The 27,155-nt window shown below is 37.3% G+C and overlaps 1 protein-coding gene across 14 annotated transcripts in view; it reads right to left on the bottom strand.

Annotated features, from left to right (window-relative positions):
• Positions 1-3,451: 3,451 nt before the first annotated feature.
• Positions 3,452-27,155, bottom strand: part of ROBO2 (roundabout guidance receptor 2) — a 1,384,729-nt gene continuing 1,361,025 nt past the window's right edge. For 6 of the 14 annotated variants that reach the window (XM_066348002.1, XM_066348005.1, XM_066348003.1 and 3 more), the window contains 3 exons: positions 17,161-17,334; positions 7,860-8,060; positions 3,452-4,943 (listed from right to left, as the gene is read on the bottom strand). In XM_066348002.1, coding sequence (XP_066204099.1) covers positions 4,942-4,943; positions 7,860-8,060; positions 17,161-17,334 — 377 coding nt within the window. In that variant the 3' untranslated portion in view covers positions 3,452-4,941. Of the gene's footprint in view, positions 4,944-7,859; positions 8,061-9,897; positions 10,171-17,160; positions 17,335-19,572; positions 19,756-27,155 lie in introns of all 14 variants that reach the window. The other 8 variants (XM_066347997.1, XM_066348000.1, XM_066347998.1 and 5 more) reach the window with 4 other exon arrangements.

Genomic DNA, 27,155 nt, shown 5'->3' with positions numbered 1-27,155 from the left:
ACTCAACCTGGGTGAGCCCGTGCTCAAGTCAGCAACCTGAGGGTTTCAAACCTGGTTCCTCAGAGTCCGAGACCAATGCTCTATCCACTGTACCACTGCCTGGTCAGGCTATAATCACCATTGATGAACTTCTTATTTTTAGAGAAAATCTGACCTTATAGTGGCAAAACTGTAACACTAAAGAAGAATAAAATATTTATAAAGTACAAGAATGTGGGGTTCTACTTTTCTACCTGGTCCCTAAGATGACTTTTCAGCCTAGTCATCATCTTAAGAAAATTATCATGAGCTATTCTAAAGCTAATAAAACCTTTCTTCTAATCTTTACACTTAGCTATATATTTCTAAAATTATTAAGTAATTTTGTAGATAAGAAGTTTGTGGCCTGACCAGGCGGTGCCGCAGTGGATAGAGCATCAGACTCGGATGCGGAGGACCCAGGTTCGAGATCCCGAGGTCGCCAGCTTGAGCGCGGGCTCATCTGGTTTGAGCTAAAGCTCACCAGCTTGGACTCAAGGTTGTTAGCTCGAGCAAGGGGCTACTCAGTCTGCTGAAGGCACATATGAGAAAGCAATCAATGAACAACTAAGGTGTTGCAACAAAAAACTGATGATTGATGCTTCTCATCTCTCTCCGTTCCTGTCTGTCCCTGTCTATCCTCTCTCTGACTCTCTCTCTCTGTCTCTTAAAAACAAACAAACAAACAAATAAACAAAAAGGAAGTTTGTGTTCTACCTTTCAGAAGGTCTTTTCGGATTGGGGAAAGTCAGATCTAGAAATTGGTGCTAATAGAGTGAAATAATTAATTTAAAATCCTTTTTACATTCTTCATTGATGTCTTTTAGTCACTACTTTAAATCAATGCAATTTTTATTTATCATTGCCCAACCTATAAGTGAGTGAGAAAAGGAAATTATGCATTTGGTCACAAAATATTAATATTAGTGTTCTAAAAGTGAAAACATGGTCTGCTTATGATCTGTCTACGAGCAAGTTTGTTTTACATAAATGGCTTTTCTACAAATTTGAAATGTGAATATATTTTATTTTTTTTCCCAGTGAGTACACAATACACAATTCTTTGACAATACTACTAGTCAATGTTACGCCAATTTCTTTTCTGATCTAACAACATCAAATGAAACACATTAAAATTTTGGATGCTGTTTGGTGACTTAAACAAACTACAGTTAAGAAAGAATTCATCTATAAAACAAAGTATAAAAAGTCTACCCACGGCCACAAAATCCCTTATCTTGCAAAACTTGAGAGTCACAATAAATGCTTTTGAAAAGTATGAGCTAGGATAAATTAGTAATTGAAATCCATTTAAAAATGCCTGGTGTTTCATTTGTAGTACACATTATAGAGAAGCAAAATGAAAGTAAATTTACCTCTAAAATAATGTGGAAAGACATGTTGCTGTACACCAATGCTTGTCATGTAATTCTATAAATACAATATACAGAAGCAGATGAACAAAGTAATGAATGTTAGGGCGCTGCATATTTTCAATACTGAGGCACAATCACTTTCCAGTGGAGAAGAGAAACCACAGTTTAGAATTCACTGATATTGTTATAATTATGCCATCAATGGACAATTACATAAATTAGTTCAACAGAAACTGGGAGGTGTTCTATCAAACTCATGCATACCTTCAACTCAAACCCCACTGAAAATATATTTAAATATATAGGGCGTTAAATTGTGACGTAAAAAACCATTTACTCTGTTTCGTTTTCCTAGAGCAAGTCAACTTGCAATGTTTGCTCCTTCCTTTGGTTGTATGATACCTTAAATGTTGGTCTTGATTTTCCTACATTCTCGCTTGACCTGAATTCAAATCTCATGAAGGGATCCAATTGTTTTCAGGTCCCTGTACCCTTCCGCCTGACTTCAAAGATGGTATGGAAAAAATTATGGAGAGAGGGAAGCTCAACTCTGCCTGCAGACCCTGGAGGTATACCTGAGTTGGGGTCCTGACTTGGCTGATTCCCCAGTGGAGACTTTGCTTGCTATGAATGGAGGGGTGCTTGGGAGTCATGACTGCAGAGCAGTGCTGTCTGCAAGTGCATGATCAGATGACGTTCTCTCCCACCCGGATTCCCCTTGGACAGCTCGTGTGAGCCTGCCTCTATTTGGACCTGTAGGTGAGCGAAGCCCAGTGAATTTCTAACCTGTCACTGAGCTGGCTATGAAGTAAAAACTCATAGTAGTTCGCATAGATGTTGCTATTCTTTTAACGATATGTTGACTTATAAAGACTAGGAGCATTGTACCCAAAGCAAGTTGACAAAGGCTTGATTCTTCTGGGTAGTGTCCCTGACTTCATTCGGATAGCCACAGCTTCTTATCCTGCTCTGTAACTATTTGAGGATAATATTTTGTGTGCAATATTTGACCAACCAATTTCTTTAAAAACTAGATTTAACAGGGAATATGGACTATCCTAACAGAACATTCTAAGAAACCATAAGGTCTGCCATGACATAATCTAACCATAACAGCTGATTTTATGCACCAGAGACAATTAGGAAGGTGAGTGGCATGCCCAACATGATTTCAGCAGTCCCCTGCATACACAGACTCTGCTTTTGAAGTTGTGGTTTATTAAGTCACATGTTCCTGCCAGTTCCCAGGGGTCACAGGCTATGTGTAACATGTGTAAGGAACTAAACTTTCACACTAAATTGGGCTCGAGTGGACTGTAAACAGGAAATGCAAATGAACAAACACCTGTTTGTTTTTAGAGAGAAAAAGGTAAAGGAACTGCATAAATAAATAAAAAAATCAATTTCTTCACATCCTACAGTTGTGAATAAGCATGTTCTCATTCTTAGCAGAAGTGTCTCCTCTTCCCTATTCTTTTTGTTGCAAAGAAATCAAACTGCACTAGAATTCAGACACGCCTGGGTGCCTCAGAACCCTCTCCTCAGTGAGGAAACGAAGTACATAGCGCCAGGAAGAAGTTGGGTTCATAGAGAACATTATGTTCCTCTACGCTTGCCAGTGTTGATACAGTCTCAGGGAATACAAGAGATGGAAACGTATACTTTTTGCCATTATTGTAACAATATGACATATAATTGATGGTGAAACCAAAAGTGTACTTAGCATGATTTGCCATTCAAATTGGGCCCCCTACTTTAGAACTGATTCTTATCAGTACATCGGATTTGTTTTAAAGTATCCACTACTGCATATGTCACAGGATAAACATGAGAACATAACTCCTAGAGAGAGAATCTCCAGTTGTGGAGGCAGTATACGGGAAAATGTCACATGTAGAAATTTCAGGAACATTCTCTCCTACTCGGCTGACAGCACATGGGCAGTAGCTAACATAGATTTCAAAGTCATCTTCCTCTTGACCATACGTGACTGAAATTCAGAAATTTCTTGTTCTCAAAGCCGTGGAAACAAATGAGGCAGGACACTGTGATTAATGTCCATTGATGAGGTTTGGTTTTATTTAAAAAGTGTATAAACATGCATTTTTCTCCTTTTCAATTTTTCTTTTCACTTTTACTCATTCAAAATGGGTCAAACACACTTTAGTTGGTAGCCAATTTCTGAGAGTGTACCATAAAATATTTATCCCAATAAATTTACTTACTGTGAACGGAGCATACTCTGAGCAGTGCTTTTTAAGCACCTACCATTTGGCTATACATTTGGTGGCAATAAACTTCACTTCTTCATCAAATGAAACACAAAGTTGCATACATACTGCATTAGTTTTTAAAAGTCACGAATTGCTGTGATGCAGCTCTATCCTCGAGTGTGTACTGTACAAGTATTAGAAAAATGAAACAAGATATTGCAATAGAGTGTTTGTATTTCAAAGCAGCCCGAGTATGTCTTAATAATAAATTGCCTCTTTAACTATTTGCTGGGTATTCTAGAGTTCATTTGGTTTGTCTCCTTGGGGAATATCATATTATATTCTGACTTAATGAGTTGGAAAGATTAATTATAGTAATTCAGAAAATGCTTGTGTTTTTTTTTTTTTTTAAAGAACTGTAATATAAATACAGGTCTTGTGAAACACTTCAATTTTCTTTTGCTTGTTGTAATTCTCAGATGGGTCAATTACAACAGCAGGTAAAGTTGATTCTAAATATAACTTTAATTTTTTTATTTCTTAAAGCAAGTTTAGTACATCTTCGCTACCTGTATATTTGAATGCCTATTCAGTCTTAAGACTTAATCTTCCTTCTTTTGACCCAGGCTTTTGTCAACAGGAAAAGCCTTCTTTCTGCTCTGTTTTTATTGACTCAGTCCCTGATGTTCAAAGACGATGTTGCCAATACCATATCCTTCGCATCTTCCTATTTCTATACCCTAACCAAAATCCATCTAACGTGATTCGTTACAACCAGCATTATCCAACCTAGCTTACAGTACAGAAACTCCCTTCACATTCAGTCTTTTTCTTCATGTCACGAGGAGTAGAGATTTGTGCTTATCACCAAAGAAAATTGCAGTGCAAAATTTAAACATAAAAGTTACACAATTAAAAGTTAATGTATGGCACCACAGCCTATAAATTCACATATAGTACAACAGACCAATAAGAACAGACAATAATATGAACGGAGCTAGAAAGAGTGAGCTTGCATAGCAATGCACAAAAAGAAATTATGTACAGAGGAAAATCCTTTTCTTCCTGGAGGGTGAGCTTGGTTTTCTTTCTTTTTCTTTTTTTCTTTTTGTATACTCCTGACAAGAAAGAGTTAAGGTGGGTGGTGTACATAAGAGAAGAATACAAGTAAAATATCTGTGGGATATGTGTGGCTGTGTCTTTACATTGCATTTACAGTTCTCTTATTAGTACATAAATAAAGAAATTGTTCATTGCACTGTTTAGTGTCATCACTTCCATGAGTTCAGACCTGGTGGTCCTTCAGAGCAGCGGGGCGTGTCTCCTCTCAGTTACTCTACAAAGAGAAAAAAGACACATCAGAACTCCTGTGTGGAGCCCAATGGACAAAATAAACTAACAAGCAAAATACAGACAGACTCGGAGGTAGAGAGCAGGGTGAGGACTGTCGGGTCAGGGGTCTGAATGAGGGGCTGTGGAGGCGTTGAGTAAAACCAAGAAAAAAGAGAGAAAAACTCACGGACACGGACAACAGTGTGGTTGTTGCTGGGGGGTGGGTGGGAAGTGAAGGAGAGTGTAGAGAGGAGGGTATAAAAGGGATAAATGGTGATGGAAGGAGACTTGACTTGGGGCGGTGATACACGTAATAAAAATATAAATACATAGTGTAAAACTGTGCACCTGACACCTGTATAATTTGTTAAACTGTGTCCCCCAATAAATTCAATTAAAAAAGGAATCAGTTAAGAAAAAAAATGTGTTTACATTTCAATGAAGTAGTTTTTATTCGGAACAGCATAAGAATAACCAAAGGGAGAAGATAATAAACGAAGGTAAACATAATTGAACTGATTCTGTGAGTTTAAGACTGTAAGAAATTTTACTTAAGTTAGATAGGAAGGGGGAAAAAGAAAAGAAATACTGTAGAATCTGGAAATTTAAAAGCCAAGTAGAGCTATTTTTTGCAATTTTGTGAGTCTATAAATATTCTAAAATAAAAGTTCAAGAAAAATTCAGGTAGTCATGAATCAAACTGAAAATTATAAACACAGCTTAATAATAACATGATTAGTAATAGATAACACATCAATAAAGAATTTAAATTTGTAAAATGACTTTTAGTTTTCACTATCTCACGTCACCCCCCAGTCTGCGATGTGAGCACAATAGTAATATAATTCCTTAGATAAGAAGAATGATTAGGAAGAAAGTCTACTTTCTCTGGTCACATAACTAGTAAGCAGTCGACATAGGAACCTTGTGCTGTGCTTCAGCAGTGCTTTTAAACTGTATTCAGAGAAGTGGCGGGAAATATTCAGCAACTATAATTCTGACATGGAATAGCAAGACTGGTAACTTTCTGATGAAGTTAACAAGAGTTTGATGCTTTTCATTGTGACATACTGTAACATTCTATCTTTCTCTATTACCTAGTGTGTGTGTGTGTGTGTGTGTGTGTGTGTGTGTATTTTTTTCCCTGAAGTTGGAAACGGGGAGGCAATCAGACAGACTCCCACATGTACCCGACCGGGACCCACCCAGCATGCCCGCCAGGGGGCGATGCTCTGCCCATCTGGGGCGTTGCTCATTGCAAACAGAGCCATTCTAGCGCCTGAGGCAGAGGCCATGGAGCCATCCCCAGCGCCTGGGCCATCTTTGCTCCAATGGAGCTTTGGCTGTGGGAGGGGAAGAGAGAGACTGAGAGGAAGGAGAGGGGGAGGGGTGGAGAAGCAGGTGGGTGATTCTCCTGTGTGCCCTGGCCGGGAATTGAATCCGGGACTCCTGCACGCCAGGCTGATGCTCTACCACTGAGCCAACTGGCCAGGGCCAGTGTTTTATATTTAGAAAATAGATTAGTTATTCTAAGTACCAAAGTCAGTTTATTATTTTAAAAAAAAGTACTTCTCAGTTATGTTTTAATGATCAAAACCTCACTAACTAAAATCAAAGATCAATTTTTCAATGGTGATTCCCAAAATTAAAAAAAATATATTAGGAATTACTGAGGACGTTCTTTAAAATTACTCAAAAGCCAGTTTTCTTTTAGTAAAACTAAAGAAAACTACAAAAGTATAATCAACTTAAAAGATTAAATTACCTAAATTTTGACAACTTTTATATAATATAAATCAAAATTGAAATAGAGAATATTTTTATTTTAATGGACTGTTGTAAACAAATAGCAATGGTCTCAATTCTGACCAAACCTGCTCAAAATAAGAACTGATTCTCCCGGGAGAGCAAGTTTTCTTCTCTCCTGAAATTGGTTGTGGTGATGTTGTCGATGGGGTTCAGGACACGCTACCTCACAATATAGTACGTCGGTATATGTTAAGCTGAAGGAATCTGAGGAGACGGCAGAAGCAGAAAAGTCACTCTGACCCTTCACACTTCTTTCCTTCAAACAGGTCATAAAACTGCCGTGTGACAGCTGGCCTCCCTGCTCCTGAGAATCTGTGTAAACAGACCTTGTTAAACTAGCCCTCATCGTTCTCATTACTTCTTCATTTGCTACCCCTAGATCAAACCCTTCTGTCTTGTCACCTCTTGACATATGGTTTCTTTGTCTAAAAGGTAGAAAAGTTTCTTTTTTTTTTTTTTTTTTGTATTTTTCTGAAGCTGGAAACGGGGAGAGACAGTCAGACAGACTCCTGCATGCGCCCAACCGGGATCCACCAGGGGCGATGCTCTGCCCACCAGGGGGCGATGCTCTGCCCCTCTGGGGCGTCGCTCTGCCGCGACCAGAGCCATTCTAGTGCCTGGGGCAGAGGCCAAGGAGCCATCCCCAGCACCCGGGCCATCTTTGCTCCAATGGAGCCTCGCTGCGGGAGGGGAAGAGAGAGACAGAGAGGAAGGAGGGGGGGCGGGGGTGGAGAAGCAAATGGGCGCTTCTACTATGTGCCCTGGCTGGGAATCGAACCCGGGTCCCCCGCACACCAGGCCAACGCTCTACCGCTGAGCCAACCGGCCAGGGCCGAAAAATTTCTTCTTATTGTCATTTCTTTGGATGATATCCAAAGGATGAAGACATTCTCTTGAGAAGGTTCCCATGTATATGTAAAAAAAAAAAAAAAAAAAAAAAATTAATACAATGTGTCTGCTTTTTAAGGTTTTTTCTGTTAATCTTTGTTAGTTTAACTTTCCGACCCGGCCAGGGACCTTAAGATGGTAGAGGACACTCTCCTCCCCTCCATTGTGACCGTGGTATTCTTTCTAGATCAGCACGGCCTTTTACATCTCCTAAATCACTTACATAATTCACCTGTAAACTGTCCTTGACTGTTGGAGCCCATATATCCTATGTCAAGAAGGTCGCTGGCATTGCGCTGGTGGCCTGCCCTCAACGCCTCGGCTTTCCTGGGTCCAGTGGATCCTTTAGAAGAAGCGGTTCCCGAGGAGCTGTGGCCTCCGGGGGACGGGAAGCTGGGCTTGCTGTAGGGCACCAAGGTCTCCTCTGGGGAAAAAAACAAGCAAGGAACACAAAGGGCTCAGATAAACAACAGCAGGTTGGCCAAACCAACTTCACCTTAAGTACTATTTAGCTCACAATAAGCTATTTTACCATTTTGCTTTTAAGGGAAAGTACAAATATGAGATTTAATAAGGCCCTCAAATGAAAAGGGATTTCCATGTGCGAGCAACATTTTCCATACTAGGAACTGAAGCAGAATTTCATTGAAAGACACACTAGAATACATTACGTTGTTATGTATCATTTCCAACATTTAAGGATGTTATAAAAAGAGACCCGCATACAATGAACCATATTGTTTAAGGAAAGCATTTCTGAGAATAATTTCTAGGGTCCAGGGGAGGCTCCAATTTAGTATTTTTGTTAAATTTGAGAGAACATGGTTTTGGTTTTAAATTATGGCGATATTTTTCTCAGTTTATATTAAAAAATTATATAGTAGCTGTTAAAATAAGCTTCTGAAATTTCGATTGCTTCTTGGGATAGATAAACATTATTTAAAAGCCTGTGTTCTTCCTTCACAGAGAAAGGGAAGTTAATTTTAATAAATAATGTGTTTATTGTCTTTATATATAATCTCTCTTAAAATAACTCATGATGTGCATAACTAAAATTTTGAAATACTTTTTCTTTCTTCCTTTTTCGTCTCTCTCTCTATCCCTTTCCTCTTTCTTTTTCTTTCTTTCTTTTTTCTTTCTTTCTTTCTTTCTTTCTTTCTTTCTTTCTTCCCATTTTTCTCTCTCCATTTTGCATTTTTTCTTTCTTTCTTTCTAGGTATCAGCTATTTTCACTATGGTTAGATGACTAAAAAAAATGCTGGCTGAATTTAGTATTTCTTTCCTTAGATAAAATCTTTAATAAGAATCACATGTTTCTTCTCTTATAATCTTAATAATGAACTTCTTAAACATTTCACTAAGCCTAGACATTAATATTGTCATTTTTTGGCCTATGCATAAATTATACTTCTAAAATCTTGAGTACAAAGTTGACAAATTATAATTTTTAAAAATGCATGGGTAGAGGACTTAAAATAAATTCAGTCCAAATGAATAAATGAATGTGGAAATGAATTCTTTCAAATGTTTTGAGTGTGTGTGTGTGTTTTAATACTCAAGGAATCCTGACATAAGAAGAGATAGTCTAAAAAATGCATTTCTCTAATAGGCTCAACACCACCCCCCAAAAAAAAATCCAGCTCTAAGCCATAAAATTTATTTTTTAAAATTTCCAGGACACTTGATTTATAAACAAGAACATCCTCTACTAAGTTGCCAATAATTAGTTAAATATAATCAACTGGGAAAGTATAGGCCCAGCCTCACCTCTTCTAACAAAAAGATTCAGTGACTGGGCCTTTATTTGACACTTTTGTTATTTCAGTTAACCCAGCAAATGAAATTGAGTTGTTTTTCCAAAATGACTAGTTACTTCAGTCAAAATGAACAAACTGGTTGAAGACAAAGTTTAAATGAACACTAAATATTAAATTCTGTGGTCTTAAAAGTACTCAATATAAACATTAAAAGGCAAAAAAATAAAAACAAAAAACAATCAAATTGTGAGCCCTCCAGCCAGAAGTTGGAAATTCCTGGGCTCAGGGATCCTAGGCGGGGCTAACATGAAGAACGATCCCCATTGGATCAGCCCTGAGGGGCGTGCTGGTGAGCTCGGCTGCGGAAATCCAACCTCATTTAGCGATTCAAGGCCAGTGGACCTCAGGTGCCCTTAACTGCCAAGTCTAAAATACCCGGGAGGAAAACAATGAAACGGTAAAAAAAAAAAAGTCCACACTCTCTTGGGACTGTGCAGAACACACCTGGTCCGACACCTTGTTTGTGCAGGGCTTTCCGTATCTCTTCTTGGCGTTCTGTGGAGTTAATCCATTCCTGGGCTTGTCGCTGCCACTCTAGGGACGTTCTAGCTGGACTCTCCAGGGAGCTCTTTGTGTCTTCTAAGTTGGATGCTTGTGGTCCCTCCAGAGAGCTTCCTTTTCTCTCTGTTGAGTTTCCCATGTCCCCAGCATGCTGGCTCGGGCCTATCTGCTGCCTTACTCCCTGACCTGGAGGGGGGTCTGGTGGTGGTGGAAGATCTAAAAATTTTGAATAATGTTTAGAATGAACTAAAATTTAATGGAAAAAAAAATACAGGTTTAAGATAAAAAAGAAAAAGAGAAAGAGAAACCTGCTCTGCTAGTGATATCACCCATGCAAAAAGGTTGTTTTTTTTTTTTGCGGGGGCGGGGAAGCCAGTTGTTCACATCCAAAATGCATATTATTGATATCTTTGCTATTTTTCGATCACAGTGTCTTTGAAGTCAAATCAATTGATTTTATTTAACTCTTATATGTGGAATGTGATTTCAATTGTACATGGAGGCTAATATTTCAAGTGTAAAGGGCAGTTTGTGATTATTCTATATATATATAGAGAAAATATATATATTTTGTATTTTTCTGAAGCTAGAAACGGGGAGAGACAGTCAGACAGACTCCCGCATGCGCTCGACGGGGATCCACCCGGCATGCCCACCAGGGGCGATGCTCTGCCCCTCCAGAGCGTCTTTCTTTTGTGACCAGAGCCACTCCAGCACCTGGGGCAGAGGCCAAGGAGCCATCCCCAGCGCCCGGGCCATCTTTGCTCCAATGGAGCCTCGGCTGCGGGAGGGGAAGAGAGAGACAGAGAGGAAGGAGAGGGGGAGGGGTGGAGAAGCAGATGGGCGCTTCTCCTGTGTGCCCTGGCCGGGAATCGAACCCAGGACTTCTGCACGCCAGGCCGACGCTCTACCACTGAGCCAACCGGCCAGGGCCTGGCTATTCTATATTTAATCCATTGTCTACCTCCCCTCTCCTAAGTAGATCTCGTGACAAAAATATCTGGAAAATCTATCAGCTGTGTTAATAAAGGGCTCTGGGAAAATTAAAGCAATCTTGCCCATCTCCATAAGAAAGTTTGCCTTTGGGAAATTAAGAACTATTTGCCATATCATAGGCAACATATGACTGCCTTTACCCATGTATGCGGCACATTTAGCACCAGAGGGGTAAGCTAACATTTATGAAGTGCAATTAGCATTCTGCCTGACAACCAATGCTAGCTGTTCGTTTCATGAGTTAGCTAATGAGTTACATCTAATAAGTTATGCTCTTCCAATGTATTAATTTTAATAGGCAATAACCAATGTTCAGAGCACAGATAGAATATGCTTCATGGTGCTGGAAGAGACACTGTGTCATGAAAAATCTGAGATGAAGCAGCATAATTTTTCAGAACAGCACTTTAAATTAAATATCAGATATGAAAAAAAAATTAAACGTTTAAAGACAGCTTATTTTTCAATGTCCCTTTATTTGCTCTTCAGATGTCGTTACCTTTATATTTTTAGTCTTCAACTGTGATACCACAGTGCCTTCTTTCATATTTAAGTATTACACTAGTTCTGTTATACTTTTTATACTGTTATACAAGTTCTGAAATTACTTTGTTGAAGTATTTAAAATCTTCTAAACATTTTAAACATTCTTTTGGATTATTTTATTTCTTTTTTTTTTGGCACGCTATTAAAAATTTCTTTGTTCCTCCTTAGAATGTCTGCAATTGCATTATTTGTTCATAAAGATGAAGTATGTATAATTTGCATATTTATTTTATTATAGAGGATGTTTTATATACTATAAGTAATTATTTCCCACACCACTTTTGTAATGGTGCTCTTGTTTCTAAGAAAACAGTTTGTAAAATTTAAAAGGGAAGTGTATACATTTTTGTACAAAAGGTAGCTTCCTAAAGGACAGCTAAGCTGCTCCTTTTAAAAACTTTCTTAAGAAACTTAATACTCTCTTTATGAGCAAAATGATACTGTTCTCCATTGAACTGGTAACGATGGTATGCTCAACATCCGCTCAGGAAGCGGCCATGTTGGAGCAGTGTGTTTATTTCTTACATGTGTCCTCTTGTTAGATGATGAATTACTAATTATTGAAGGGGACAGGGTTTCTGTCTGGGAAAATCAACTTGCATTTGGACTTTTTCTTCCAAATGGAAGAGCTAATCCAATATTGAGATATCTGTTTGTTGAGTAATCCACCAAAGAGTTTGGTGTTTCCTTTCTATTCAAAACTGACTTCCTTCAGTGCGCATTATTATTGATGCAAATTAATTATTTCATTTGAGTTATTGGATTTAGGAATGCCAGTAGGAGAGAGATTATTGTAATTTCTTCCAAAATAACGTTACTTGTCATTGATTTCTATTCTACATCAGAGCAGCTTAATTTTTAAAATGGCCACAATGGAATCTGCTTATGTTTGCTAAAATTCTGATCACTCCTTAATTTAACCTGAAATTACACATCTATAAAATTAATATCCTTAGAGTTTGTGTAGCTTTTAAAAAGAACATGGCATGCATATTGAAATAAACAAATTAGGGGGAAAAAGATGGAATTGCAAATGGCTGTGCAAAAAAAAAAGTATGTGATCAAATATATTTACTTAAATTTATTATTCATTTCTATGTTGATTCACTTTACTAAATCAATTCGTTAGAGAGTCTCTTACTAGCCTACTGAGGATGTGCTGTTGTCAGGCACACAAAAGTCCAATGATACCTGTGCCATTATTATTTTTTTCCCCAAGGTCAAAAAAAAAGAAAAGATGGAAAATTACAGATATCCATCCTGAGTCTCTCAGCCCATGAACTCCCAACTCATGTAAGCAGATCCACACTGAATAGTTCAGCCTATGTTTTGAAGAGCTCTCCGATTTCACATATCCAGTCTGAGCTCTAGATCTTTCTCTATAGCACATGCTTTCTCTGTAGTGTTCTTCATCTCAATTAGTGGTAATTCCATGCTAAAGTTTGCCAAAACTTTGGTGTAATCTTTGACTTCTCTGCTTTATAGCCTATGTTAATTTAATTAACAAACCCTGTGGGCTTTACCTCCAAACTATACCCAGAATTCAACCTTTCTCATTGCCCTCACTTATTCTACCTTGGTGTGAACTGCTAGTATCTATTTCTTAAATAACTTCTACAACCTCCTATGTGGTTTCTGCTATTCCACAAAGAAGCATATTCAGTCTCTCTCAACAAAACAGCTCGAGTGACTTTTTTTTATAAAAACAGAATGAAGATCATGTCACTCTTCTTGCCTTAACATGCACACATGCATGCACCTCCAGTGGGTTTGCCTTAGCATGCACACGCATGTGTACATGCATGCACCTCTAGTGGGTTTCATTCAAAATAAGAGCCAATGTCCTAAATAAGCTTAAAGGTCCTACAAACTCTAGCCTTTGTTTACTTCTCCAACCTCATATTCTATTTTGGGTCCCTCTCTGCTTCATTCAGATGACTCCTCTTACATTTCATCATATAAGCTTCAGGCTTCCATTTACTCTTCTCATTTCCTGAGATGACTTTTCCTATGATATCAGCATTACTCTTTCCCTTATGATTTCCCAGTCTTTTCTTAAATGTCATCTTCTTGGTAAAGGTCTTGTCTAAGCACTCTACTTAAAACATGTCTCCCCCAACCTTTGTATCTCTCAACTTCTTTTCTATATATTTTTTTCATGACATTTACTACCCTTTTACCTACTTTTTAAATTTTCACCTATATATTTATATTGATCTTTATGTATATTTTCCCATCAAAATGTAAGCTCCAGGAGGGCAGGAAATTTAGTTTGTTTGGTTCCCATTGCCAATCATTTGGTGTGAGCTTAATAAATATTTCAATGAGTGGTATAATAAAAATATAATTTGCTCAATGGTCACAGCTACTCTATGAAAGAGCTCTTTATCTGAATGAGATATTCAGAATGAGGGGGGAACACTCCAGAAGGAGATGATCAAAGAAGAAAGACTGATGAATAGAGAACTATCTTATCTACCCCCTTTGTTCAGCCCTGGTTGATGTACTGGCTTTAAAGGGTATCCTTGTGCTTATGCAAATGGAATAGAAGGTCTGGACTGAGCATTACCTGCTTAGGAAGGACTTTATCCAAGGGAGAAGAGCACTGCTTAACAAGTATGTGGTGTGTGGGTGTCTGCACAGCCTTTGGGACAGAGACTGACATTTCCCACCATTCCTAATTCCTCTTATTGAACACAAGGAAAGATTACTTCACCACTCCAACAGTTAGGTTGATGCCAGGTGACAAAGTTCTTGCCAAAGACATGTGAGAAATGGTATGTGCCACTTGCTCACCTGGCTACAGAATCTCCCAAATGAATCAGTTATGTTCTGTCTTCTCCTCACTCAGAAACCATAAAGGTTCCATCTTGAAAATAATGGTGGCCCAGAAGGGAAGAAGCCTACATCTTACATTATTACTTAGAGAAGAGCCATGTGACCTTTATAAGATCATTGTGCTTATGAGGAGCCAAACTCTTACTGTCCTAAGCCATGAAGGTATAGCAGCTAGCAGTAACTACTCTGATGAATAGACTCATAAAACACTATTGTAAATAATGCAAATGTTTTAGTGTACAATGTCTATATGCTAAATGCTACTGAACAGCAAACTTACCAAAAAAAACAAAAACAGTTGGGTTTTATATACAAGTATTATACAATCATTACAGACACATGGATTCAAAGCATATAAATGCTATTACATATATATTTGCTATAAAATACCCATATCCTTAAGTATAATTTGTGGAGTTCCATACAAAATAAATGTCTCTGTATTATAACTAAAATGTCTTTGGGTCAAACACTTGAGAAGACATGTGAACCAACAATTTTTTTTTTTTTTTTGCAATATCACTACTTTTGAAAAGTACTCACTGAGAGCACATAATCCATACTGCTCTTTGGAATGCTAGCAAATTTGAAAATTTAAGAAGCTATTTGTTTTTTTAGAAAGCTAAGCAATATATTGATCGTGCTTTAACTAACAGACAGTTTGTTTTAACCAGACATTCTAAAAAAAACTTGCATGAAGTGTTTTGGGAAGCAGAGAGCTCTCTCTTGATTTATATTATATCTTGATTTTCTAGATTTACATATTATATCTTCCACATAAGCTCAATACAACAGTTAAACAATTTCAAAAAGCACAGGAAAACATAGACCTGGATTTATTCCCCTCTTTCCATGATATTCATAGCAGGAAAAGTATACAAATTCTGAGATTTATAACTAGCATATAAGGGAGAGCAGCCCTTATTCAGAGGGAATAAGATCAACATATAGGCTACTTTAAGCACTCAACTAATCTTCAGAACATCTGAGGCAGAAAGGCAGTGGTGAGGATTTTTTCTCCCCACAGGATATCCATTTTATAGAAAGTCAAAATCTCAGTTGTATTCTTCTCTTCATATTGCATAGAAACGTTTCCCAATGGATAACTAAGCCTCAAAGCTCTGAGAACAAGTTATGTCTGGCTTTAAATTTGTAATATTGGAACATGACAATAGAATACACAAAAATGGCTTCCAGGTACTCCACCCCCCAACAAAATTAATAAATAACAAATACTTCTTTTTCAACTAAGGCTCACTTTCTCCTACAATGATGAGTCTAAGAGACTGAGATGAATACTAAGGACTTGGTCATAGCATTTTTTGGTTTGTTTTAATTGTTATTTTTAATTTATTATGTTGACATGGTTCCAAGTGTCTCACTCAATATAACATCTTGTACACACCTGCATTGTTCCCCACCGCCCCATGCAGTCTCTTCCCACCCCCCAATTGCCCCCCTATCCCCTACCTCCTCTGCCTCCCTTTCCCTCTGGCTATTGCTACCTTGTTGCCTGTATGTGTATATATATTCCGTAGATACAATTTAGCTAATCCCTTCACCTTTTTTGATCTGGTCTCCGTTTCCCCTTCCCCTCTGACGGATGTCTGTCTGTTCCTTGTGACCCTGCCTCTGTTTCTCTTTTGTTTACTGCACATTAGATTTATCCATGGAGCTTTAAAAATACCCATAACTGCTTTTTATCCAAAAAACAATTAAATCAGAATACCTGGAATATATTCTAGGAGGTATCCAGGTGGTCTAATTTGAAGCCTAGCTAGACTCATCCTTCTGATGGTGAGTAGAATGATCTTCAGATAAAGTTAATGTGCTTGTAGGAAACAGTGTTGAGAACAGGGAAGAAATTGACCTTTGGGTCCAACGTTATACTAGATAAAACATACCTTACATAGTCCTTAGAATAAAACTTCAGAATAAATATTTTTACTCCTATTTTTAAATATACGAGAATTACGTGGAATATACGAGAAATAATTCCTGCTTTGTAATGTTTATAATTACGCATTATAGAACAAATTGTGATTCGTGAAACTAGCTAGTGGTTAAGCAAATACTCAAAGATGGCTGCTACAGGTAAATAAAAGGGTTGAAACAGATTCAAAACACTATGGACTATTGGACAAATTTAGCCACTGCCTGTTTTGTCAGTAAAGTTTTATTGGAAATCGGCTACACCCGTTCACTAACTTTTTCTTTGGCTGCACTGGTGTATCAATGGCAGTACTGAGTGGTTGTGACAGAAGACTGGATGGCCTGATAAAGCCAAAAATATTTATCTGGACTTTTCAGAAAAAGTTTGCTGATCTATCAGCTGAAGATAATTGGCAGCTTGCTTTCAGCCCTGAAATTCACAAAACTAAAACACTACTAAATTGCAAATCAGTCTTTTTTTTTTTTCCAGAACTAAAATAACATCTAAAATAGCTTAGTTTAATATAGGAAATGTTACAACAACACGGCCAGTGCACATGCTACCTATGTATTTTCTCCTAATCTTATAGGGGAAAATTCACTGAAAAGCATTAATGGATAATGCCCAAATGGTGGGGGAAAAAAAATCAGCATTGGAAACAAGTACGGTGTCTACTTCTTTGGGCTCGGTGATAGAGAAATAATTCTAGTTCATTAAAACAAGAGGGTGTTTTATTTAAACAAGACTATATTGCCAGGTTTTCTGCCCTGTTACATAATGAGGCCATGTCTAAGCTACCATCCCTACCTAAAAGCAACGATGTAGCCTAAATCAAAGATGGCACAGAGAGTATCCCTTCAGCGAGAAAACGAGAGAGAAGAAGTCAAACCTACCATCTGTCATCCCTTCCCTTCGATGGGGCAAGGCTGGTTGCTGGTCCATGCGCCCTCCCTTGTGTTTTTTAGTTGGCCTAGGCCTCTGACTTTGATTGAGGGCTGCACTCGTGTTACTGTCAGTAGAAAATGGGCTGGTTGGTCGAGGTCTTTGAGAGGAGGTAAAGGCTTTGCCTAAACAAAACAAAAACAAAAACAAAACAAAACAAAAACACAAAGGGAATGGAGTATAGAGAATGTTATTTTAAGAGCCCGATTCTGTCTGTCTTGAATTTCTGCTCTTTCTAATCTGTTAACCTGCCTAGAGATACCATGAGATGACACCGAATACTGGTGCATCTCCCTAAGAAAATATATGACCTGCTGCTTTGATCTTGTTCAACTTTCAATAACCAGTACACGACTCACTGGACCATGAAACCAAATGAATATAAAATAAATTCAACAAACCAGAAACTTGATATTATGTGATATTTTTACTTAACCCTGATAATGTTAGTACTGTTTTCCTAGGTATTTGCAAATGTATGCTTCAAATTAAAGAAGCTACTTCTGAAATATTTATTTAATCAGACTTATTTAATCAGACTTCAGCCTTGGAATCCCACAGAAAAATGTCCTGTAGTAATTCCATTTGAAATTTTACATGAAAGGTCTGTTCAGACATGTATATTAAATTGATCTTATCACCCAGACCCATATTCGATGAATTGTACCTCTTTTAACATAAACTCAGTAACGTCAATGTATAGTAGAGGAGAGATAGCAGGTTAAAAGCACCTTGCATATCTAAAGTGCAATAGGTGTTTTCTGATGAACAATACTGTATCTGAGCAAACTCCAAAGTCTCATTGAAAAATAAAATGTTCTAAATCCTTTTCTTGAGGCCTTGTGTACATGTGCAGGGGAGTTTACTCTGGGGAAAGGTTAGCTAATAAATTCAACATCTTTTCATTTTCATATCATGTTTATTATGGTAAGAGAGGGTTGATTTATATGCATGTATATACTATCTTGTATATGTTTTTGTTTCATACTTAACTATTGTATGTAAGTACATTTTCTTCAGGCAGTGTGAAATCATATTGTTTAATGTTTTATTAGCTATTAGTGTACATACAAAAAAAGCATGTATGCCTTCTAATTTATTGGTTTTTTGTACTTTCTCACTGCTCCACTTATAGCTGTGATGCAAAAACACTCAGGCAACAATATCAAGTTTCCGACTTAATGCCTGCTAGAGCAAGACAATTCAAATAACTGTTATTTAACAACATCTTTTAGTCTGAATGCTATATAGAAAAAGAACCTCTGTGATGCTTGAAAACCCATTTTATTTTATTTAAAGATACCTAATGCATATTCAAATGAAATTGTTGATGATCTCTTTCAAAGAACATTTTAAAGCCTCATTTTTATAAGCTGAGACTTTATTTAGTGAAGGGTCAAAATTGTTTTTCCTTACTTTAATATTTTGGTACTATCAAGACTTCATAAATAGGTTTAGAATTTCATTAGGGTTTTTTTTTTTTGGTAGCTAAGCTTAATTTATATATTAGAATCTTAGATATGCATTTAAGAAGTATACATAGTCATCTAATAACATGCATCATTCCAAAATTATTTTGGTTTAGTAAAACAAATGGTAAATTACTGATCTACCATTAGAGTGCAGCTCACATTCATTGGGGGGGATGCTCAGGAATATGAAAAAATGACATAATTGGTCTTATATATTATTACTTATTATTCTCAGAAGCCAACAGACAGATTACATTAAAGAGCAACACACATTTAGTCATCATTTTTTTTCCAACTTGCAAATGCAGTGGGTGTATCTTTTATTAGCATCCTTTAAAACAAATAATAATAAGTCATTGGATTAAAACTTTAACAGCCAAGTAACTCAGAACAGCACTGGCTGTGCGAATTGTTAGACTGACAGCCTTAGACCCAGTCACCCCATGCTGAGGAAGCCTTCCCAGAAATGCATGTGCAGAGAGAAATGGGGCAGAGGAAAGTCACGGAGATAAAAGCTGAATAATTTTAATCACTGGGCACATTATTGATTCTGGGAGAATTTTGCAAAGTGTGAGTTATTGCAAATTTAATGGCAATCTCAGTTGCAGCTTTGCTGTAATAGAAAAAGGAAGCATATTCCAATTAATCAGCAGAACCGTGAAAGGAAAGGGAAATAAAGGATGGAGAGGGTGGAGCCGGAGCCTGCTCTTGGCTCTGCAGAACGAGCATCTGAAGCGAGTTCTGCTCATTGAGCAACCAAACGGTGTGCATGCAGAGACAAGAGATGCCTCCAGAGAGACTTGCTAAGGAGGAAGGACAGAAGGAAAAGAGCTCGGTGTCCAAAGGACAGGATTCTTTCATGCAAAGCACGTGGACTCGGAGTCTACCAACCTGTTCTCGTAAAGCTGGTCCCATGCAGCCTAAAACCAGCTTTATCTGCTGCTGCCGCCAGAGCGTGTGCAAAGCTGCCGCTGGCGAAGATGGAGCCCTCCGAGGAGCTCCCTACGCTAGATCTACGACTAGAAAGGTTAGGATCCTCATCGGATGCAGAGCCCCATCCATTTACCATTGAACCTAAAAACAAATGTAGTTGTCCAAGTGAGTTGTCGATACCGGAGAGCTCATTGGTTTGCATACACTATGTCAATGACCAAGTAGACTGCCACCACTGCTCAGTCTCCCCTGAGGTAAAGCGGGTGTCATCCTGACGTCTCTGGGCACACACAAGCCTCATCCATGTTTTAAACACTCCCACGTACAGTAGGGTGAAGTTCACTTGAAACCTGTATCTATTGCAACATGTAAGCAAAACATGTACCATGTGGTTCCATTCTTACGTGGTTAAAATGATGACATGATTGTTTTCCAAAAGAGAAACGCTATGCGTATTTTAAGTCGATAATCCAGAGAGCACTTTTGATGAACTCCATCGTAGTGCTTTCAAAGTGAACAGATCAAGAACTCAGTTGAAGAAATGGTTGTGAATATATTTTGAATTTAATGCAAACTCTAATGATAATCTGCATGAGAAATCCACACTTGTACACTGTGGGATAACTAGAATTATTTCAAGATATTAAAGTAAAAAATGTATTTATGCAGAAAATAAAGGAGAACATTCATAAATTTAAAAAAATGCATAAATAATACCGGAGCAAAAAGACTTAAAACATAAAAAATAGAAGCTTTAAAAACTTCTAATAATTGTTATGCTAGTATACTTTCTTTCTTTTTCCAATTAACACTCCAGTTTTTTTTTTCTTTAATACTAATATATATTTTAAAAAGTCAAACGTGAAGAATATCACTGGCTCTAATATGGATTTTTCTGCAAAATGCAACATGACAATAGAGGGAAAATATTAGCTTTATGTGGAAAGAGCTACAAGAAGAATGAAGTTGCTGAGAAATAACTTTTATTCTTAATTTTTCATCAAGTCATTTTAATTTTTATATATTTTCTTAGACTAACCACACTGAGGCCTGAATCTAGGACATAATACAATTGGTATTACTATTGTTAATTTAAGTCTGATATACCATTAATTTATATTGATAACACAATAAAGTAACAAATATTGTTTATTCTAAACTTTTTAAAAAGAGAAAAAAAAGTTAAGTATCATATTTATGAAAAACGAACATAAGGTTTCTAAATAAACCAAACACATATTTACATACAAGAAATTAAAGTCAAGTACCACAGATTTTTTATGCTTTTGTCCAATATTTAAGAGACAAAGGTATAGTTAGGAAAGTTGCCAAGGTGAGGTATTTGTTCTTTCAGTCAAGGTGACAGGATACAATATCACAGGTTCAGGGGCTTTCCAGACAGAAAACAGAAACCGAAGGGGTTAGAAGGATCTGAGAAGTTAAAAGGGTGTTAAGTGTAGCCGAAAAAAGATAGAGTTTTGATTCTATTTGCCAAAAGCACAGAGATAGACTTTTTTTACTTTCAAAATAAATTCCCTTGACACAGGCCACTGAAAGGAAGCCAAGATAACAGCAGCAACTGAGCCTCCGCTGAGAGAACAGGCTCTGAGTTAATCATCACAAGTCAAGGACCAGCAGCCCAAAATGAAAGGAGAAATGATGCAATGGGCTTTGCAATATAATGTTACAGGAGATAAGAAGAAAATCAAAGTGATTCAGTCAGTGATCACCGAAGAATATGAAACCACAGAACCGAGGATAGTTTTGAAAACCGTGAGAGCTCAGGCGGGGTCCCTGCTATGCACTGTTTTCTGTATTTCTAAATGTCTACCGAACATCTGCGAAAACATCTGCGTTGGCTGTTTGAAACTCACTGTCCAAACAGGTATCTCCTTTTCTACACCTTCTATTGCATTCTTGATTTTCCCCTTGTCCCTCTGTCTTCCTCATTATCATCTAAATTAATTTTCTGAAACATTTATCGCATGTGTGTCCCTCTATTCAAAGGCTTACCTAGCTTGCCAATGCCACATGCAAACACCAAGGCAGGTATTTGACATCCTTCTGTGTCTAGATGAGACTCATTTTCCAGCCCCGTCTCCTGTTAGAGCCTGACTAGTCCCATTGCCTCACCTGTGTAATTGTCATCACTCACACATCTCTGGATTGTTACTAACTCTATCAACCACGACCAAACTTTAAGTTCCAAATCAATAACACCTCTTTTATCACCCTGATTCCACCTCACCTTCAACCCTGTCTAAAGGAGAATCAATCTCTCTGCCAATTTTGTTTTTCAAAAAAGTATTCATTTGGAAGCATGTGAGGTCTCTACAAACTAGTTTGTTGCATTGAATATATATGTTTCCTCTTCTAGACAATGAAACTCTGAAGATTAGAAACTATCTCTTACTCATTTTCATGTCTCCTGTGCAAGAACACTGCACAGTAAAAAATTTAATAAACACTGGTATATTAAAATGAAATGTCTTCAATGTTTTCATTATTCCCTATAATTCCTATGTGTAATTCTATTCCACATGCCATTTCATTGCAATGGCCTTATTTTAGTTACAGAAGGAATGTGTTCATAAGAACTCCTAGAGCCTGACCAGGCAGTGGCACAGTGGATAGGGTGTAGGACTGGAATGCAGAGGGCCCAGGTTTGAAACCCTAAGGTCACGGACTTGAGCGTGGCTCATCTGGCTTGAGCGGGGGCTCACCAGCTTGAGAGCATCATAAACATGACTACATGGTCGCTGGCTTGAGCCCAAAGGTCACTCACTGGCTTGAAGCCCAAGGTCCCTGGCTTGAGCTCAAGGTCACTGGCTTCAGCAAGGGGCTGCTCGCTCTGCTATAGCCCCCCGGGTCAAGGCACATATGAGAAAGCAAGCAATGAACAACTAAGGAGGCTAAGGAGCTGTAATGAAGAATTGATGCTTCTCATCTCTCTCCCTTCCTGTCTGTCCATCCTTATCTGTCCCTCTCACTGTCTATTTCTCTGTCTCTGTCAAAAAGGAAAAGAAAAGAAAAGAACTCCTAGAAAACATTAAGTAAAAAATACAATGTTAATCAACTCTTGTCAATTACTTAGTGGAGAAATCAGTTATGTAAATATCCAAAAGAGAAGACTAAAAAATTAATTTATATTTATCTTAATTAAGCTTTGATGACTTAAATATTGATATATATTAATATCTTATTCAAATTAAAATAATGATGCAATATTAAGTGGCAATTTACTTTTCCTTCTAATTTCACCATCTATACTCACCCATTTTAATACACAAACACCCCTCTTCTCTTTTTCAAAATTGTACTAAAACTAAGAAATAGCTGGATCTGTTTTAGTTTCTCTCTTTTTTTAATTAATCTACTCAAGTTGGCTTGCTCTGTGGTTCTATCCCAAAGATTTAGCATTTTGACAAATTTAGTCTCTGAACCTGTAAAACTTAGAAAAATTCCTACATCACATCAATGTAAAACTAAAGAAATGTTACCCTGTGAGATTTCTTAGCAGAGAGTTTAGCTGACATTTTCAAAAGTGCTATGTCCATCTCCCTGTGGTAATGGGGCCCTCTACATGAATATTTCCACGTCCAAACCTGCCAAACCCTAAACAAAGCGACTACTTTCCTGCCTTTGTTTCCTTGCTTTAAATGTATCTTAACTGTTAATACTCTTTGCCACGCCCTCAGAATTTCCAAACTATTTTTAGTGCCTGAAGTGGAGGCTCCATGAACCGTCCTCAACTCCCGGGGCCATGCTCTCACCCATCAAGCCGTGGCTGTGGGAAGAGAAGAGAGGGAGAGAAAGAAAGAGGCAGAGAGAAGCACATGGTCACTTCTCCTGTGAGCCCTGACTGGGAATCAAACCCGGGACTTCCACATGCTGGACAAAAGCTCTACCACTGAGCCAACCTGCCAGGGCCAACTTCCAGTTATTCATGAAGTTTTTCCCTGATGATTTTGTCCCTTCCTTGGGAAGAGAAAATAGCATGGAAAACATGGCTTAAACTGAGTGTGGATATAGAAAGAATGCTAGTTTTTTTTTTTCTTTCCTACTCTCTGTAGGAGCAAAGAAACTAAGTAGGTGACTTCAGAGTTGAAGAGATGTGCACCACAGAGACTGGGCCATGGGGGCCACTCCACCTCTCCGTGGCTCCCATTGTTTAACATTCTGTAGACTCCCACACCAAGAATGACCTAGAGATGGATGTCAACTAGCACACACACACAAAGACAACTGTGGGAAGAAAAAGAAAGCCTTGGTTCATGAATTAGAAAGCAAGCATTGTTCGTGCTCATTGGTTTTCTTTTATAAATGTTGATGTAAACCTAAAAAATAAAATGACACCAGGTCAAATAGCTCAGGTAGTGAGTGAATGCTTACTAATGACAAGCACTCCATACCAATAGGACATATGATAGCCCCAAACATACATGATCAATCCATATTTAAACATTTAATGAAAAAGGAATTTATGTCACATAGGCAAATTTATTTGTGTTGACATTTTCAATCTTTCCAAATTTCTCAGGTCTAAAATAGCTGAAAGGTAACAACAACAACAGCAACAAAAATAACCCCTCAAATGTATTCAAGCTGTGAAAGAAGGACTGAGGGTAAGACATTAAATTGTTGCTCAAATGTTACTGAGCGTTGAAACACCATGATAAAGTGGCATCTTGCTGTGTTTCCATTACATCTTCAGCACTAAAATTAATTTATGATCAGTCATCAATTCATTTACATGTCGTTTTGTGCTAAATCCTTCCTTGCTGATAAATGCTTATCCTTAGATCCATTAAGCTAGAGTAAAAGTCTGTGCTTTATAATAGGACCTTGCTAATTGTTGCATTACCATTTTTATGAGATACAAAAAAAATTGGTTATCCCTCATTTTTTTTTCCAGCCAATATGTAATCCAGAAAAATCTTCTTATTAAGTGTAATCAGTCTAACTCTCTGTTAAATGCAATCTTCAGCTGCAAGTGTCTTCGGACAAATCAATCCTAATACTGACCTCTGCTTAGATGTAGAAAAACATGTCTAATTTTTATAAGTTCCCACATCATTTCTCAGAGAGAAAGATATGTGTAATATATACGGAAAGTAACAATTACAAAGTATCTTTCTTGGGACATTTCACACCTGTTACCTTGTTTCACTCAGATAAAAACTAAATATAGGATACCACCCGTTTTATAGTTTGGAAGTTTACATTTAATTTCTTTTATACTACATCACAGCTGCTGAAGTAGTCTAAGAAAATCACTTCATTATTTTGAACAATATTCCTGAAATTTCCCTAATGTAGAAATATTTTCCTTAAGTTTTCTTTTGCAGCAAAAACAAGAAGTCAGGTCACACTTTTAAGTGGCCAATTTTCTAAACTCTGTGTGGTCGAGTATAATGGTGAGGCTGCCAGGTTTTATTGATTTCAAAACGATCTGTTTTGGGAGTTCAAGTAAAAAACCTCAAAAGGCATAAAATACAAAAAATATAGAGTTACCATTTCCTTTCAGCTGTGGTATTATTTACGTGGGGTCCAGAAGTCAGGGGAAGTTTTTCTCTTTGTTTTCCTTTAGAGCATTCATTCTCAGACTTGACTTCTTGTGATCACCGAGGCAGTTCGAATCTTGGCTCCCTGTTTAGGACATTTCCTCTTGCCTTCTCTCCTATTGTTTTCTATTTCTTTCTTTTTTCTTCCAGAGGTGGAGTCATTAAATTCAGGAAACACTTACACTTGACTCCCACCATGGAAGTTAGAGAGAGAAGTATTGAAACCTTCCCCATCTTGTTACCCACAATGTGGGTTTGGCATTTAGGAAGAAATATTATATTACAAGTATATATTTCTGAAGACTGAAATGATCCTATACGTTCACTTTCTAGCCAAAACCAGAGTGTGATGTGCTGTGATCAACACATTTTTATACGTTTACGACCAAGTCAGTTTAAATTATGAGGAAAAATTATGATAATAATGATAAACTTGAGATTTCCTAAGAAAAAGTGCTGATGGAGTTAAATTCCATTAAAATGAGTCACTATAATTGAATATAGAACTAAATATGAGAAAAATAAATGGTATTTCTAAGAAATTAATAGTTTTGATCTTGATTAAGTGCAAAAGGGTAAGAACTAATGTTTTCAGACATAAAATTGTAGGTTGTGTTTATTCATATGTGGGGAGAAGAGAGAGAGAGAGAGAAAGAGAGGAGAACCAGACATATGTTAACTAATAGACCCGAAAAACATTTTCCTTTTAAATATGCCACATCCAGAGATTAGAAAAAGTTGGGCATTTCCACAGCAGAGATTATTATGACTTATCTCTAGAGTCTGACAATAATTTTGAAACATCTTCTATCACTTTTCAGGTGTGTGACAGCTAACGGGGCTTTAATGCCTTCTGTGACTCAATTCCTTGTCTATACAAAGAGAATGAAGAGAGAAGAGGGAGGGACTAGGAGAAGGGAGTCAAGGAGTATGAGGGTGAGGGAAGGGGACTAGACTGTGGATGGTGACCACAAAACAATGTACAGATGTTGTACTATAGAATTATACACTTGGAACGTATATAATTTTATTAACCAATGTCACCCCAATAAATTAAAAATATATATATAAAAAGAATTAATCAAGTCTAAATATCAAAAAAGAGAATAAGATAAAGGTTTTGATGATGAAATAGATTAATACATGTTAAAACTTTAAAAGAGGGGTCAGTAAAACTTTTAGGTAAAGTACCAGATACTAAATATTTTTTAAACCTTCTTTGTCACCTATTTTTGTTTTTGATCATAATCTTGTTTCTTATAACCCTTCAAACCTGTAAGAAACATTTTTATCTCACTAAGGCGCACACACAAAAACATCAGTCACTGCTTAGAAGAGCGCCTTACACTTACTATGGGTTATATATGTGCAACTTTTTATTGTTATCATTATTATTATTATTGGATCTAAATTCTTAGCCAAGTGGTTAGAAGAATCAGGGAGCCAATAAATATTTATTGCTGGAATTAATAAATACTATAACAACTTTGCAAATACATTCTCCATTACTGAGTTTTATAGACTGAATGTTAGTATCCCCCTAAAATTCATATTTTTTCAAACCCTGACCCTTAATACTCTGGCCCTTTGCACTGGGGCCTTGGGAGGTAATTAGGTTTAGATGAAGTCATGAATGTGGGGTGATCGTGATGGTATTAGTAACCATAAAAAAGAGACTGGAGAGCTTGCTTTATCTCTAATGCCACGTGAGGCTGCAGAGAGAAGATGCCTGTCTCTGAATCAGTAAGAGTTCTCAGTTTGATCTCGGGCTTCCCGGCCTCCAGAACTTTCAGATGTAAGTGGTGGTGGTTGAAGCTACCCAATCTATGGCATTCTGTTATAGCTGCCTGACCAGACTAAGACACATAGGAGATGTGGATGAGATAAGGAACTACTAATATTTTCCTATTTTCTTATTTTTATTTTTATTGTTATTTTTTTATTTTTACAGAGACAGAGAGAGAATCAGAGAGAGGG

The sequence above is a fragment of the Saccopteryx leptura genome, chromosome 8 (assembly GCF_036850995.1).
Source record: "Saccopteryx leptura isolate mSacLep1 chromosome 8, mSacLep1_pri_phased_curated, whole genome shotgun sequence".
NCBI lineage: Eukaryota > Metazoa > Chordata > Mammalia > Chiroptera > Emballonuridae > Saccopteryx > Saccopteryx leptura.
The sequence above is the reverse complement of the archived record's forward strand: the minus strand, read 5'-3'. Positions and strand labels throughout refer to the sequence as shown.